Raw genomic sequence first — 13429 nt, forward strand, 5'->3', positions numbered from 1 at the left:
GTACTGAGAACAAAATAATAATAGCAGTGACTGGAGGCAGGAAAATCCAATTACAATAGCTATTACTCCCTCTACTGGTGAACAGCCAAGAGGGACAATAGAGGTGATTTTCCCCAATTTTCCTCAGAGTTTCACCCTTTGCCCTTTTCAGTGTGAAAGCAAGTACTGAAACTGAAGCTCTGTAGTAGATGCTGATTATCTCGCGAACTGAATGCCGATGAATGCAGGCCTCTGTCAAAAACGAAGCACTGTAAACTAGTTTAGACAGACCTGACCTGCTCCTTGGTGAGAAGGTAATTTATCCTCAGAGTCAGCACAATGGTCCTGATAAATCTTTTCAAATGGCTGAAATCTGAACCGCTGCTGAATAGGACTGGATCACTCTTAAGATTTTTTTTTTACCTTATAATACACAACCTGGAATAATCCTACTTCAGAGACGCATTCACGACTGAAGCTCCCAGCAGCACCTACACCTTTTTTTTTTTTTTTAACCTCCCAAATTGAGCACCTTAGTGATATTCTATTTAAATGTACTGTGTTTACTGCAGTATGAGGCCTGCATCATGGGATCATCTGATGTATTTGATCCCTTACGTGGCAGATAATGTCACCCCCTGGAGGTTCGTGACATTATCTGACACGCGCGCGCGCACGCAAACGCTTCCACTCAGCTGGTATTCATCACCAGGGGAGGGGGGATAGAAAACAATCACCTCTTACTATGCATATGCATTATGCAAATGGTGTCATCAGGTTCATGCAAGCGGGGAAGAAAGCAGACTTCAGATTGTGGGTGTCTATAAGTAGTTTTATGTAAGCCTGTAGAAGTCCGTTTATCCACGAGTGAACGTGAACGTGAGTTTTGCTAGCACTGAGTCGTGGGAGGCGGTTGCACAACAAGCAGGACTTCAACTGACGCGAGACTTTAAATCAATAAGAAGAGCAGTTTATTGCTCCTAAATAGATGATATCACAGTGCCTTTCCTTGTTTTATCGTTCTAGTTTGTTGCTTTCTTATTATTATTAATACCGTTTATAATTTGACGGCTAACTTCTTCCGGAATATTCATAGCGCTCCGCAGTGGGAAGCACATAAGACACCTGCAAGAAGTTAAAAAAAACAAAAACAAAAGCACAGCTGATCTCACCTGGTGAAAATATCTCCTCCGACGAAGAGCAGAGCGAGACTCGAAAACAGGAAAGTTGGGATCTCCATTCCACACGCTGTCAGATTAATATATGCGTAATGCTAAGAGAAAAGTTCCCCCGCAATGTAATTCGACGACAAAGCCCACAAGAGGATTTTTTTGTTAGCTTTTTTTGTTTGTTTTTTAGTTATTATTATTTTAGTGCGCTCTCCTCCCGATCCAGCGCCGCGGAGAACAAAGTAAAGTGTGGTGGTGAAGGTGATGGTGACCCCATGGTCGTGAGCTCCCCGATTCCTCCGCGTCCAGGAGCGCACAAGAGAAGAGCGCGCCTATGAAAAAGATGAAGACAAAACTCCGGGTCCGACCGAAACAAGGAGCCGATCCACCGCCTGACATCCACCAACAGCGCAGAAAGCGAGTGAGAGAGAAAAGGATGGAGAGAGGCAGAGGGAGAGAAAGAGAGGGAGGGTGGGAGAGAGGGAGGGAGACTCGCTAATCTGTCGATCCCTCCGTCGCTTGGCCTCTAAACGTCAGATTGAATCTGGACACAGAAGGCGGGGGTGGCAGGAATGGCATCATAAGCAAAGGACTTCAATATATTATGTAATGTTTGACACATTTGACTCATCTCCATTAGGTAATTAGTGGCTCACATAAAGTTGTGATTCTTTCTGTTGGAATAAGATCAAACTGGGAGGGGGGCTGCCCAAAGTGTGCGCAGAGGTCCTTTCTTTGGAGGTGGACAATAGTGTCGCTAGTATTGTTACCGAGTCGATACTAGCGCGATAGGACCGATACTTTGTTTTTGTTTTTTCTTTTCTAAATTCAGCATGAAGCCCACTCAACTGTCTTAAATAAATTATTTATTCTTTTTTAAATGTAATTAATGTTTTTTCTTGGAAATGAACCTCAAACATGCACTATGAAAAATGTCTGAAACTTTTTGTGTTGACTGTCGTGTCTATTTTAGCCTGTAGCACATAAGCTGAACTAACATGCTTTAGAGACAGAAACTTTAACATTCCAGGTCTCCAAAAACAAAAACAGTTTTAAAAAATGAGCTCACAAATCATGACCCATGCTCTCCTCTACACAAGCTGCCTTTATAGCTTAAATATATTGGTATATGCAATAGACTCTGTACTTACTTGGTATCGGACCAACACCAAAATTTGGGGCCTTCCATCAATTCGCTCAGCATATTGAATTTATGGTGAGTATTGCCTCTCTAACTGTGAAATTTAAAAATAAAAGACATATTGTATGTATAGGAGTGACAAAAACAAAATGCATGTACTAATGCATAAAAGAACAACTGTTTAGTTTAATCTTGTAATGTCCTCCTTCGCAGTGTAAACGTAATCACAGACTGTGTTTGTTGTGTTGCAAACCCAGCTGTTAAAAGCCTTATAGAGTGGATCTGGAATATGCCCTCCAAAACCTGGTTGCATGTGTTGCTAGGTTTTTGTGAAATAAGCCTACAGTATGTACACTTTTACATCCACGCCTCCACCCCAGACTGTTATATAATTCTTTTCTAAAGCACATGCAGATCAGACTGTTTCTCAGGGATCAAACATTTTCTGGTGTATGAGATCAAAGGCCACAGTTTCACGAGATTTAGCCTCTAAAGGAACTGAATAGAGATTAGATAAGACATCAGTACAGTAAGTTGACAGAAAAGTCATATTAGAGAATACAGGGATGGGAGGGATGAGGATTCCTACACTGGCACTCCTCATGTCTTGCTCCTCCTCTACTTTCCTGTCATACCTACTTTCGAGTAACGCATTTCTAAAAATTCCTGGAAAAACACTCATTATGTCTCATTAAGCAAAGCAGCAACTGTGAATATGGTCAGGCAAAGCAGATTCGAATGTGATGCAGTAATCCTCGCCATGCAGACAAAACAGAAACAATGCTGTTTAAGAGGATAATATATACATCAAATACAAGTTAATGAAGTTGAACTAGTCATTAGTCTCTTTCTGAATCTGGTTGATACATTTTTCCTGAAGTGTGGTTGTTTTTGTTCTGTGAGTCCACTTTTCCAAAGTTTTGTAACTCAATTATTTTTCAAGCTCTCTCCATTAGGTGGGTGCTTATATTTATTGTCAACCGCACCATAAAGGTCAGCATGGCCAGGGGCTGTAGATTCACTCCACCCTCCTGGCCACCCCTTCTCTTGGAGTTGGACTGTAAGGGCTTTTGATGTGGAAAATGTTAGGTTGTCGTACACACTACAGTGCATTTAACAGGACTGCATTTGTTGGATTCCTCATCCATAAACTCCTCCTTTTTCCTGTTAGGCTCCTTTTTTCACCATCATGTATTCTCTCTCTTATCTTTCTGTTTTTCTCCAGCTGATCCCTCCTTAATATCGGCCGAGCTCCTTTTTCTACTCAAGTCACTTTTCTTCCCTTTATCTCAAAAAACAAAACAAAAAAAAGTCTCCCTCCCATTCATCACAGTCACGCATCCTCACACTATTTATTTACCAGGCCTCCTATGGTAATACAACTTATTCCTCTAGGCCTGTCACATGACTTCAGTGTGATATACAGTAAGAACACACATTTCTCCTTCCTCTTGTGAATTCCACTTCAAAATTATGATGAGCTCGATGAAAGCTTAATAATGGCAAAAAGAAAAAGAAGCCTTGTGATGGTGCAATAACCCACCAATCTACTAGAAAATGCGCGCCTGTTTCCCGTGGGGTTGTGCATGCTTGACAAAAGACTTTGCATAACACAGACATATCATTCTCTCTAAATCAGCTGAGATGTTTTGTGCTCTCTGGCTTCTTGACTGTTGTCAGGCCAGAGAAAAAAAGACGGTGAATGGCAATGTGCAATGTTGTAAGAACGAAAGAAAGTCATTTTAGATATTAAAACCTTTACATTTTTATATTTCGTGTTGAATTAAAGTCTTATAATGTCTGTAACAGTCTGCCATGTCATTACCGTACAACGACAGACTTTTCTTTTGGATCATTTCGACAGGTAAATCGATTTTTGATGCTGTCGGTACTATTTTGCCACCAACGGTTAATTTCTGTCGCACCTGGAAGGTTTCAGCGGGCAGTACGACTCCGCCCCTCGCGTCACGTTTCCTTGGAAACACCAGCAAACATGGCTGCTTTGAGAAAAAGTGATGTTGAGAAGCCGTTTTTATAAGAGGAAAGACGAGCTACAAAAGGTAACCGTTTTTTTTAATGTTTTGTTTTTGTCGTAAGAGTGACACAGAGCAAACACTGTATTATTATTATCATTTGCTTTAGCTGGCCCCACTTTCTTGCTCTTCAAGCTAGCTCAGCTCGAATAAAAGACAGATCAGTTTTCTTTTAGGATTATTCTGATTGAATGTTATGGTGCTTGGGACAAATGTCACACTGGCACTACGGAAATATAACCTAACCCTACTAAACCGCCAAAAAGAGCCGCTTAAAACTACATTTAAATTTCAGCAATAGTGGCCAGTTTTTAATATTAATTTATTTTCCTGTTGCGTGAAAGAACTGACTCTCAGTCATTGAATGACTTCACCTGGATTTAACAGATTTGCTATGTCTATTTCTGTATGCCGTTATCATTAAGGCTTGCTCGGTAATGTAGTCCTGTGCCCTTCATAAGTAAGGTGACATGGAGGTAGAAGACAGGAGAAGCCCCGCAGAGGTGGAGCCTGACAGGTGTGGACAGCTGGATGTCCACCTCAGTCCAGGTGAGGAGAGTAAATGGTAAATACCAGATCCTGCTGCTTCATGTAGCTTTCAGAAAAAAAAGCCTTTAAGTCTCACACATATACATTACTTTATCCATAACTACACCTATATAAAACAGCCCTTTTTTAGCTTGAGACTGAGATATGCTGATTTATTTCAGATGATCCAAGTGATGAAACCTTTAAAGCCGAAGAGTCAGATGTGCCTGCTGATTTGGACTGGTTAGAAGAATTGTCTGAGTGGGTGTTTGCTATTTATTTTTTATTTTTTTGAGAACTATTGGGCAGTTAAATCCAAATGGCAGTGTGTCTTGTATTCAAAACCACGGTGCATGTTTCGGTCAGATATTGTTATACAAAGCAATAAAGTTCAATTTCTGTTTTTTATTTCAGCATCTGTTGAAAGTCTGTTACATCATATACTTCCATACATGAAAGACAGTCTGTGAATAATAGTGTGTGTATCTAAGAGTTTGCATCACATAAGGAGCCTTTTCTAAATGTAATTCTGCATCTGCCCCAAGAGAGGATGATGGTGTTGACGATGGTGACCTTGCGGCTATGGCTGACGGTTGTAAGAAGAGGAGTTATGCCGAGACAGCACGGATGTTCAAGCTGAGACGAAACCTCGACCAGCTGGACTGCTTTCACGGACAGAAGGAGCATGACGTGTTGAAAGCCAGGTCTGAACCTGGCACTGACAGACCTCTAGAGCTACAGAAGCTCCTTACCTACATTTTGTGAACCTTTCTAGACTCCACACAAACCAGTACCAGTAGAAAAGCTTTTTTATGAGAATTTTTTTTAAAAATACACAGGCTTTTGCCCAGTCTTTTCAAAAATGTTGCCCTGTTTTATTCCATTTTTTTCTGCTCCTGCCCTTTTCACACAAGGCCAATCATATCTGTTCCAACTGATTCGGCAATTTGTAGAAAATGATTTCAGCCGAGGACAGAACATTTCTTATAATGTCCTTTCTCCCCACTTTCCTTCCGTCTTTTTATTTGTCTGGACCATGAGCCATTGAGCACCTGATGAACTGTGATGCAGTTCCATGGGAAATGTCTGTCATCTTCCTTTAGCACAGAGCATCAGCGGTCAGCGTGGAGTTATACTTCAGCCACATTAAACGTGTGTTTAATGGGAACCTAAATGCACCTATCTTTCAACCTGTCTGCAGGCCTTGTCATACCACGTGCCACAATTTTCTTTTTATGACGGTCTTTTGCCACAGCCGCAGATTGTTGTGTTGCACACCATTAGACTGCAAAAGGAACATTGGGCAATTCAAAGCTGTTACAGTGTGTGTCCACTCTCAGCTTTCTAATATCTTCATTTGATTACCTTGTTAGGACACAGAATTACCTCCCTGTTGTTGCAGTGGCCTCAAGGAAATCCATTAGCCAGTGCTCTGTACGCATCCTATTTTAAGTGCCTTGAAAATGTTCACGTTTTTGGTGTTTCTCTATGTCAGCACTGCAGCTTGTCTTCTTTATCCTGTGTTTTTTTTTCTTCAGAGAAAAGCTAAAACTCTGTCAACAGAATATTCAAAGTTTGTTGGAGCAGAGGGATAACTTGGAGAGAGAGATAGAACAACAGAAAGTAACAGACAACAGGTGAGTTTAAAATAAACCAACTGGTCTTTGGTACTTTTATTTTGACTAATTTTTTTTGTCTTTCTGTTTAAAATTGTCAGCGTGGCTTTGTTTCGACTGCGAGCCCAGCATAAGCACCTATGTCAAAAGCTGCAGAGTGAGGAGGAGCTCGAGGGCCACATCAACATTGAGCTGAAGCAACTAGAGTGAGTCCAAGAAGAAAACAGGTCTTGATCTAAGAGGCATTAGTACTGCTAGAAAAGGCCAGCACCCTTATTTGCCGCAATTATACCACTGCTTTGACACTGAGAGCAAACACAGAGGGTGGCAGATAATTTTGTTGCAAGAACAGTGTATTTGTGTTTTGGTTTTTTTGCAGTTGTCAGCATGTAACCAAACGGATTTGCTGTGTTTGGGTGTCTGATAAAGCTTCAAACTCAAAAATGTATTTTTCTAACTGGTCTTCATGGATTGTATTTCAGCACTTCAGTGGTATCCTAGAAAACACACCCACAGCTCTGCAGCCCCTTGTGGGTTTTTTTGTGCACTTTTTAGTCATAAAGCCTGGTTACTCAATACAGTAATAAAGGCTGTAAACAATTTTGCTGTGTAAAAAATCTGTAAGGAATCCTTTCTCATTCTGCTGTTAGGAAGTGTGGGTTTTTCTAGAGGGAAATAAAATACTGTAATGGTTTCAGTGCAGGTTTAGAAGCTTTTTAAACAATCATACAGCCAGGTTTAAGCTGGCCTCTTATTTGAACGACATTTATAAGATAAAAAAAAATAACAGTTTAGAAATAGGATAGAATAGGAATACTTTGGGTGTTTCACAGTGCAGTGCAAATCTCTGCGTGGTCAAGCTGACTATAAGCTTACAGCTTGTAATGAGAGTATTTCAGTCAGTTAAAAAATGTCAGTATGAAATGTCTCAGAACAGTGTGAAACTGTTAAAGTCAAAACTTTGTATGAAAAGTGTCACCTCTTGGTGAAACTGCCATTGAAAGAAAAGGGCGTGTTTATAGTTTAAAGTAGAGGGATCGGGGATTTTTAATTGCATGTGTTTTCAGGGCTGACAGCTGGCTGATATTGAGGTGGTAATATTCATCGTATTGACTCTACAGATACTTAGTGTTTTTAGAGTTCTCCCATTCATTTTATTCCATCTGCATGCATTTGTCCTTGCTCCTCAGACTGGAGCTGAGTGAGGTGGAAGTTGAGCTTGGCAGATGCTCCTTGCTCCGGCAGGAGGTGCAGGAAGAGGAGCAGCTCTTCCAGGTTCTTAAAGCCCAGAAGGCAGCAACGAGGCTGCAGCAGGAGAGGGAAGCCAGCCAAAACCTGCAACTCAAGATGAAGAATCTGAGGGAGTATGGAAAACAGCCATATTTACCCTCCTAAAAGCTTTGCTTTTTCCCCTGATTTGTTGTCCTTATTATGCATAGACAATTCAAAGCGATTTGTCATTATGTGAATAACTAAGAGTGATGTGTTGCACATAACCTGAGTGAAATGACTCTTGTAGGCACATTTTGTTCCTGTGTATCCATTATATTTAAAGCATGTGATTATTTTCGTGAGAAGCCTCTATCACAAGCCAAAAATAGCCATGTGATGATAACACTCTGTGTGTAAGTGTCTGTGATTCTCTTCTGATAGTAAACAGGCAGCCATGCTAAAGAAAGAGAAGACTGAATGTCAGACGAAAATCGAAGAGGGCCGAGAGAGCCGCAAAATAGCTGCCAAGTACTTGAAACAGACTGTAAAAAGGTAATCAGCTTTCAAACCAATAAACAGTGTCAGAGGGGTAAAACAAAGATGTGAATTATCTCAGAGGACTCATTGGAGAGCTGGCACGTCCTATTGATCATTCGCACATCCTGGCAAATTGCATTACAAGCAGAGTAGACATGACACTTGAAAGAGCTCAGATTTATACATCATTGATCTAGCTGAAAGTGATCTGAGAAGACAAAAAATCTATTCAAATCTTGATTTTTCTAAAAATCACTAATTACTCAAGCCATTAGAGTCTGTTCTGGTGTATAATAATTTTGCATGATATTTCACAAATGTAAATTTTAGCACAATCTACACTTCAATTGAACCCATTGTGGAAATGTAGTGAGACCATCATAGGTCCTATTGTATATATTTTTTTATTTGTTAATGGAAACAAATTCTACACAGAAATAGCTGGTGCCTAGAAAGCCAAAAACTATAAAAACTCCAATAAGCCAATAGTTGACCTTGTGGAAATCCCATTTATACATTATGAACACACAATTTTATTAAAGGTTGTAAAAACTACACATACAATTGTATGTATGCTTACCAAATATGTATTTGTCTGTGGCTGAAGATAATCTGAAAATATTTGCTGTTACTTCCAAGTTTATTCCACCTATAAGTTGACTTGAATTCTGTCCTTTTGTACTACTTACGATGTCACCAGTGTAAATTTGGCTCAACCTTGGGTTTTTAATGCCAGGCAATAATAGCACATTTGCTGTTTTCTCTCTGTGCTGTATTTGACATTTTGCGTGCTTAGTTGGTGTCCCCATTTCATTCAGGATGAATCAGCAGGAGGCTGAGAGGGAGCGGCAGAACCAAGAGTTACTGGAAAAGAGGTTACAGGCTGTAAAGTCATTGAAAACTAACATAGAAGCAACCCAAGTAAGCAAAAGAACAGCATAACATTGTGGTTGTTTCATTAATGATGAGATAAAAAAAGCCTATATGTTATTATTTTTTTATATCACTACTGTGCTTTTTGGTTACTATAACATCATTTTAAGTGCCTAAATTAACATTTGCATTATGAATTATTTAGCAATGAAGCTATGAAGTCATAGTGATCCAACTAGGCTCACTTTGAGTTGTGTGTGGATATGTACTGTTGACAATGCTTTGTTTCTGTTTATTGCTGTATTTTCTGATTAAACATATGATTCAAGGCAAATTGTGTGTCTAAAGAGAAAATGTCTCTTTGTCTGATGTCTCTGCCTTCAAACAGTCAGTTCAGTCTTAAAGCTGCATGTGGTCGAGTATAGCTTTATTAATCTGCCGTTGTTTCCTTAGGAGAATTTACAGGTCCAGCAAAGCAGAGCCAGAGCTAATGCCCAGAAGAAGGAGCAGCTACAAAGACAACTGAGAGAATCCCTGCAGGCCCAAGGAATCAACAGTATGAAACATATGTACCAGCAGAAACAACAGCAGGAAACAAAACGTAAAGAAGGGTATGTCCTCTCCTCTACTCTCCTCTCCTATCCTCTCCTCTCCCACACGCATGTCCTCCACTCCCACTCCATGCAGCAACGTGTGGGTGTTTTCTCTCACTGTGTGCTGAGGAATGCATGACCCCATTTCAGGATAATGCAGTGTTGTCGATTTACCCTTCTCAGGGAATTTCAGGAGAGCCAGAAGTCAAAAAGAGTGGAGATTGTTTCAAAAATCCTTCAGGAAGAACAGCTGACGAATAGGAGGCAGAGGAAGCCGGCACTGCTACTGCCCAAACCCTCAGCCACTGAGAAGTTCCTATCTCTGAGGAGGGCAAGTGAGAAGCTCCCGTACTACCTGGATTCTGTTCCCCCATCAGCTGCTGAGGAGAAAGCCACAATCGTGAGGGGGAATCTAAGATCTGAGATGCCTACTATGAAATGATTGCTTGGAGGGCATTTTGAGCAATTTATAATGAATCGTTCGTGTGTGTTTGTATTTGTCCAACAGTTCAGAGATTTCAGTGACACCAGCAGCTCCTCGTCATCGTCAGCTTGCTCTGATGTTGAGGACCTGGAGGGGACTGAGGATAACGAGGAGAAAGTGAATCACCAGATCCCTACTGACAGCCTGGCTGAGCCTGAATTCTCCGGACTGTGGGACCAACACATCAAGGTTGACTAAAACAACAGCCGACCGAAAGCAAACCTATGCAACCTGCTAAATTTAAATGGCCATAAATCACGTACCATTCAGCAGGCACATTAATATCCTAAAGATTGCACTCGAGACTCCTGCTGGTTGGAGCATATGCATTAGACTGGAATGGGAATAACTCAGCATGGTCACAGTGAAGCTTGTTTCAGGCAGGTGAAAAGAGACGCCATACACATACACATAAACTCTGTACAAAGAGTCAGCAGTCAGGCCTCAGTGCTGAGGGAACAAGGTAGAGCTCTGTTTTTGAAAACTTGTGTTATTTATTTGGCATTAATAATGATTCTGAAAGCATTAATGTGATTAGTCACATTAAAGAGAGCACTGTTTACATTTTAGAAATCGACAGCTAGCCAATTTTTTCCCATTTGTACATAAGCAATTGCAAGACTTTCCATCCATCATACTCTAGACAACAACTACAGCTTAGCTAATATTTTAATATAGAGATCATTTATTTCAATATATATATAAAATAAGTCAAATTGAGTTGTGTTGATCATATCAGCATTGGCCTACAGTGACAATTTTGAGATCGTTCCATGGGAGTTGACGTTAAAGGTGAAAGTTTCTACACTAGCTCACTGACATGAAGATGAGAAGCCTCTGTGTCTAATCTGGAGCCCCAGCGCTCTTGAAATGTGGGGCGACGGACATCACTTCTCATTGTGCCGGTGCCTGTGAGCCCAGAGCGAGCGTAGCGTTGCAGCTCAGAGGTCTGAGCGAGTGACAAGCCAAGTGGAAGTGATCTCTCCTCCTAAAATACAGATCAGACTGACGCCCTCATCAAAGGGTACTTTTCAACACAGCCAGCACAACAGCAGAGCAGAGCGATACAATAAAGCTAATGAGATGATTCATGAGGGGGAGAACAGTGATTAAATGTCAACACGTCACTTTGTAACAAAGTTATAAAAGCGCTCTACAGTGCAGAATAAAGCATGGACGGAATAAAAATACAAAACGCTGAATAAGGCAGCCTTGTAAACCACACCAATACCACTAGTATCAAATCCACTATCTTGATCCATAATGATACAGTATCTATCCGTTTTCTACCAATTATCTAATTCAGTGTCAGGGGGTTGGGGGAGAAGGGTATTATTTATGACATAAAGCTCACACACTATTTTTAGACAACTGTGATAACATGTAGTAAGTATGACTCTTGAAAATCAAGTTTTGGTTAGATATCCTTTATTAATCCTGACAGAGCAACTCATTCCCTCCATTTAATCCATCCTTACTAGGAGCAGTGGGCAGTGCCTCTGCAGCCAGTGCTCCAGCTGTAAGCATATGGTCAAGGGCACAGTGACAGGAGAATTAACTTAGCATGTTTTTGATGGCGAGAGAAACTGGAGCCAGAGTGCTGTGTACATGCCTGTGCCCTAAGGTGAAGGTATTTTAAAATAACCTTGTGCCCAAGTTAATTTCTGACACTAGAAAAACCTGTTCGCTATACAGTATGTTGGATGTGTTAGACCAAGCCTAAAAATGATTTAAACTTCCAACTATTGAATAACAAAAGCACCTTAAGAAAACTTTTTGGATGATGAAGTTACCTGTTGTTTTATCACCATACAAACTCCTACATGTTCTATTCCAGGAATGTCAAACTCATTTTACATATTACAAGTGGACGGGACCATGAAACTCCTCTATCTGTTGGTGTAAATGAGTTTAACTCCACATTTAATCCTTCAGATAATTTAAAATAAGAAAAAGAAGAGCAATTTCAACAGTAGTTTCCCAGTTTTTCTACATGGCAGAGAAATGAAGGACGACTCTGGGTTTAAATTATAAGAAATTATGATCCAGAAAAATGATCTCCCTTTTCTTTTTTTTTCTTTTTTTTTTTTGTACTGTGGATCCATTTGGCTGCAATCTTTGAGTATCTTATAGTAGATTATTACTAATTAGCAGTTGTTGCTTTGCTTGTGTGGTTACAGAAAATGCCCAATGAGAATACTACACTGGTGCAAACACAACTGAGGCAAGAAAAACCTCCAATAGCGAGTGGAAAGCTCAATATGACTGCTAAAAGAAATCGTGGAAAAGAGTTAAAAGGGCCTCCATTCATTAGTAAACCAGAGGTCATCCTCTTCAAGGTATGAGGGTTTTTTTCAGTCCCAAAACACAAAAATGTATGTCTTTATTTTATTGTAGAATCTTTACCTTAAAATATAAAGTGCTATAAGGTAACTGCTGTTGTGATTTGGCACTATATAAGTAAAACTGAACTGAACTGAATTATTATATTAAATGTTTTGGTCTATTTTAGGACTTTGATGTGGGAAAAATGTACAAAAAGAAAATTGTCCTGACTAATATCAGCTACGCAGTTATTAACTGCAAGTTTCTCGGGGTCTCCCCTCACTTGAAGAACTTTTTCACCATCAAGTAAGTTTTGTGTTTTATTAATTATAACAGCTATAACAGTAAACAAAGACCTAAAGTATTTGTTTTAGGCAACAATTTTAGGAAAATCTTTCTAAAATTCTCAATAGGCAATATTACCATATTGAAGTTGATTCAGGAAGAGCCAATTACTCCAGTTCTACGAATCATGACAGACAAAGTAAATATCTCTGAAGGGAAAACCAACATAGCATAGCATCACGCAGCCCACTAGAACCCCTACTGAATCCCAGCTGAGGACAAAATAGATATATTTATCTCATAGAGATGAGAGAGACACCGGGGGGGGGGGACTGCATTAACGCAGCGGTGTTGCTTCATGGTTGTGCTCGTTTGCGGGTTAAAGTATTGAAGTGGTCGGGAAATCTGGTTTCAGACATCTGATAGTGTGGCACCAGAAACGGATAAAATTCCAGAAATCAAACATTAAAGGTCTGTTGTGTATGTATTAAACCGCTTCAGTTGTCACATTGAAACATCTGGTCGTGCATCACCATTTAGCAACCACTTCTTGTCATTTTTTAAAATATGATGTGGAGTGGTCGTGAAAGAAAAGCCTATCCTCCCACATATGGATGCCAGCTTGGATCACCACGCTCACAGCTCCTCTTACGA

At 40.2% G+C, this 13429-nt stretch overlaps 2 protein-coding genes across 8 annotated transcripts in view; one reads left to right on the forward strand and one right to left on the reverse strand.

Annotated features, from left to right (window-relative positions):
• gabrd (gamma-aminobutyric acid type A receptor subunit delta) overlaps positions 1-1665 on the reverse strand; it is a 28346-nt gene extending 26681 nt beyond the window's left edge. For both annotated transcript variants that reach the window (XM_082517992.1, XM_082517991.1), the window contains exon 1: positions 1152-1665. In XM_082517992.1, the coding sequence (XP_082374118.1) occupies positions 1152-1219 (68 nt within the window). In that variant the 5' untranslated portion in view covers positions 1220-1665. The remainder of the gene's footprint in view (positions 1-1151) is intronic.
• A 683-nt stretch (positions 1666-2348) lies between these two features.
• Positions 2349-13429, forward strand: part of cfap74 (cilia and flagella associated protein 74) — a 56164-nt gene continuing 45083 nt past the window's right edge. For 3 of the 6 annotated variants that reach the window (XM_082519324.1, XM_082519327.1, XM_082519329.1), the window contains exons 1-14: positions 4216-4349; positions 4784-4871; positions 5033-5111; positions 5396-5554; positions 6389-6487; positions 6568-6672; positions 7657-7830; positions 8120-8230; positions 9034-9136; positions 9542-9699; positions 9865-10081; positions 10190-10354; positions 12346-12504; positions 12678-12796. In XM_082519324.1, coding sequence (XP_082375450.1) covers positions 4793-4871; positions 5033-5111; positions 5396-5554; positions 6389-6487; positions 6568-6672; positions 7657-7830; positions 8120-8230; positions 9034-9136; positions 9542-9699; positions 9865-10081; positions 10190-10354; positions 12346-12504; positions 12678-12796 — 1727 coding nt within the window. In that variant the 5' untranslated portion in view covers positions 4216-4349; positions 4784-4792. Of the gene's footprint in view, positions 2365-4215; positions 4350-4747; positions 4888-5032; positions 5112-5395; positions 5555-6388; positions 6488-6567; positions 6673-7656; positions 7831-8119; positions 8231-9033; positions 9137-9541; positions 9700-9864; positions 10082-10189; positions 10355-12345; positions 12505-12677; positions 12797-13429 lie in introns of those variants that run through there. The other 3 variants (XM_082519325.1, XM_082519326.1, XM_082519328.1) reach the window with 3 other exon arrangements.

The sequence above is a fragment of the Aulonocara stuartgranti genome (assembly GCF_965226115.1).
Source record: "Aulonocara stuartgranti genome assembly, chromosome: 20".
In the NCBI taxonomy this organism is placed as follows: Eukaryota; Metazoa; Chordata; class Actinopteri; order Cichliformes; family Cichlidae; genus Aulonocara; species Aulonocara stuartgranti.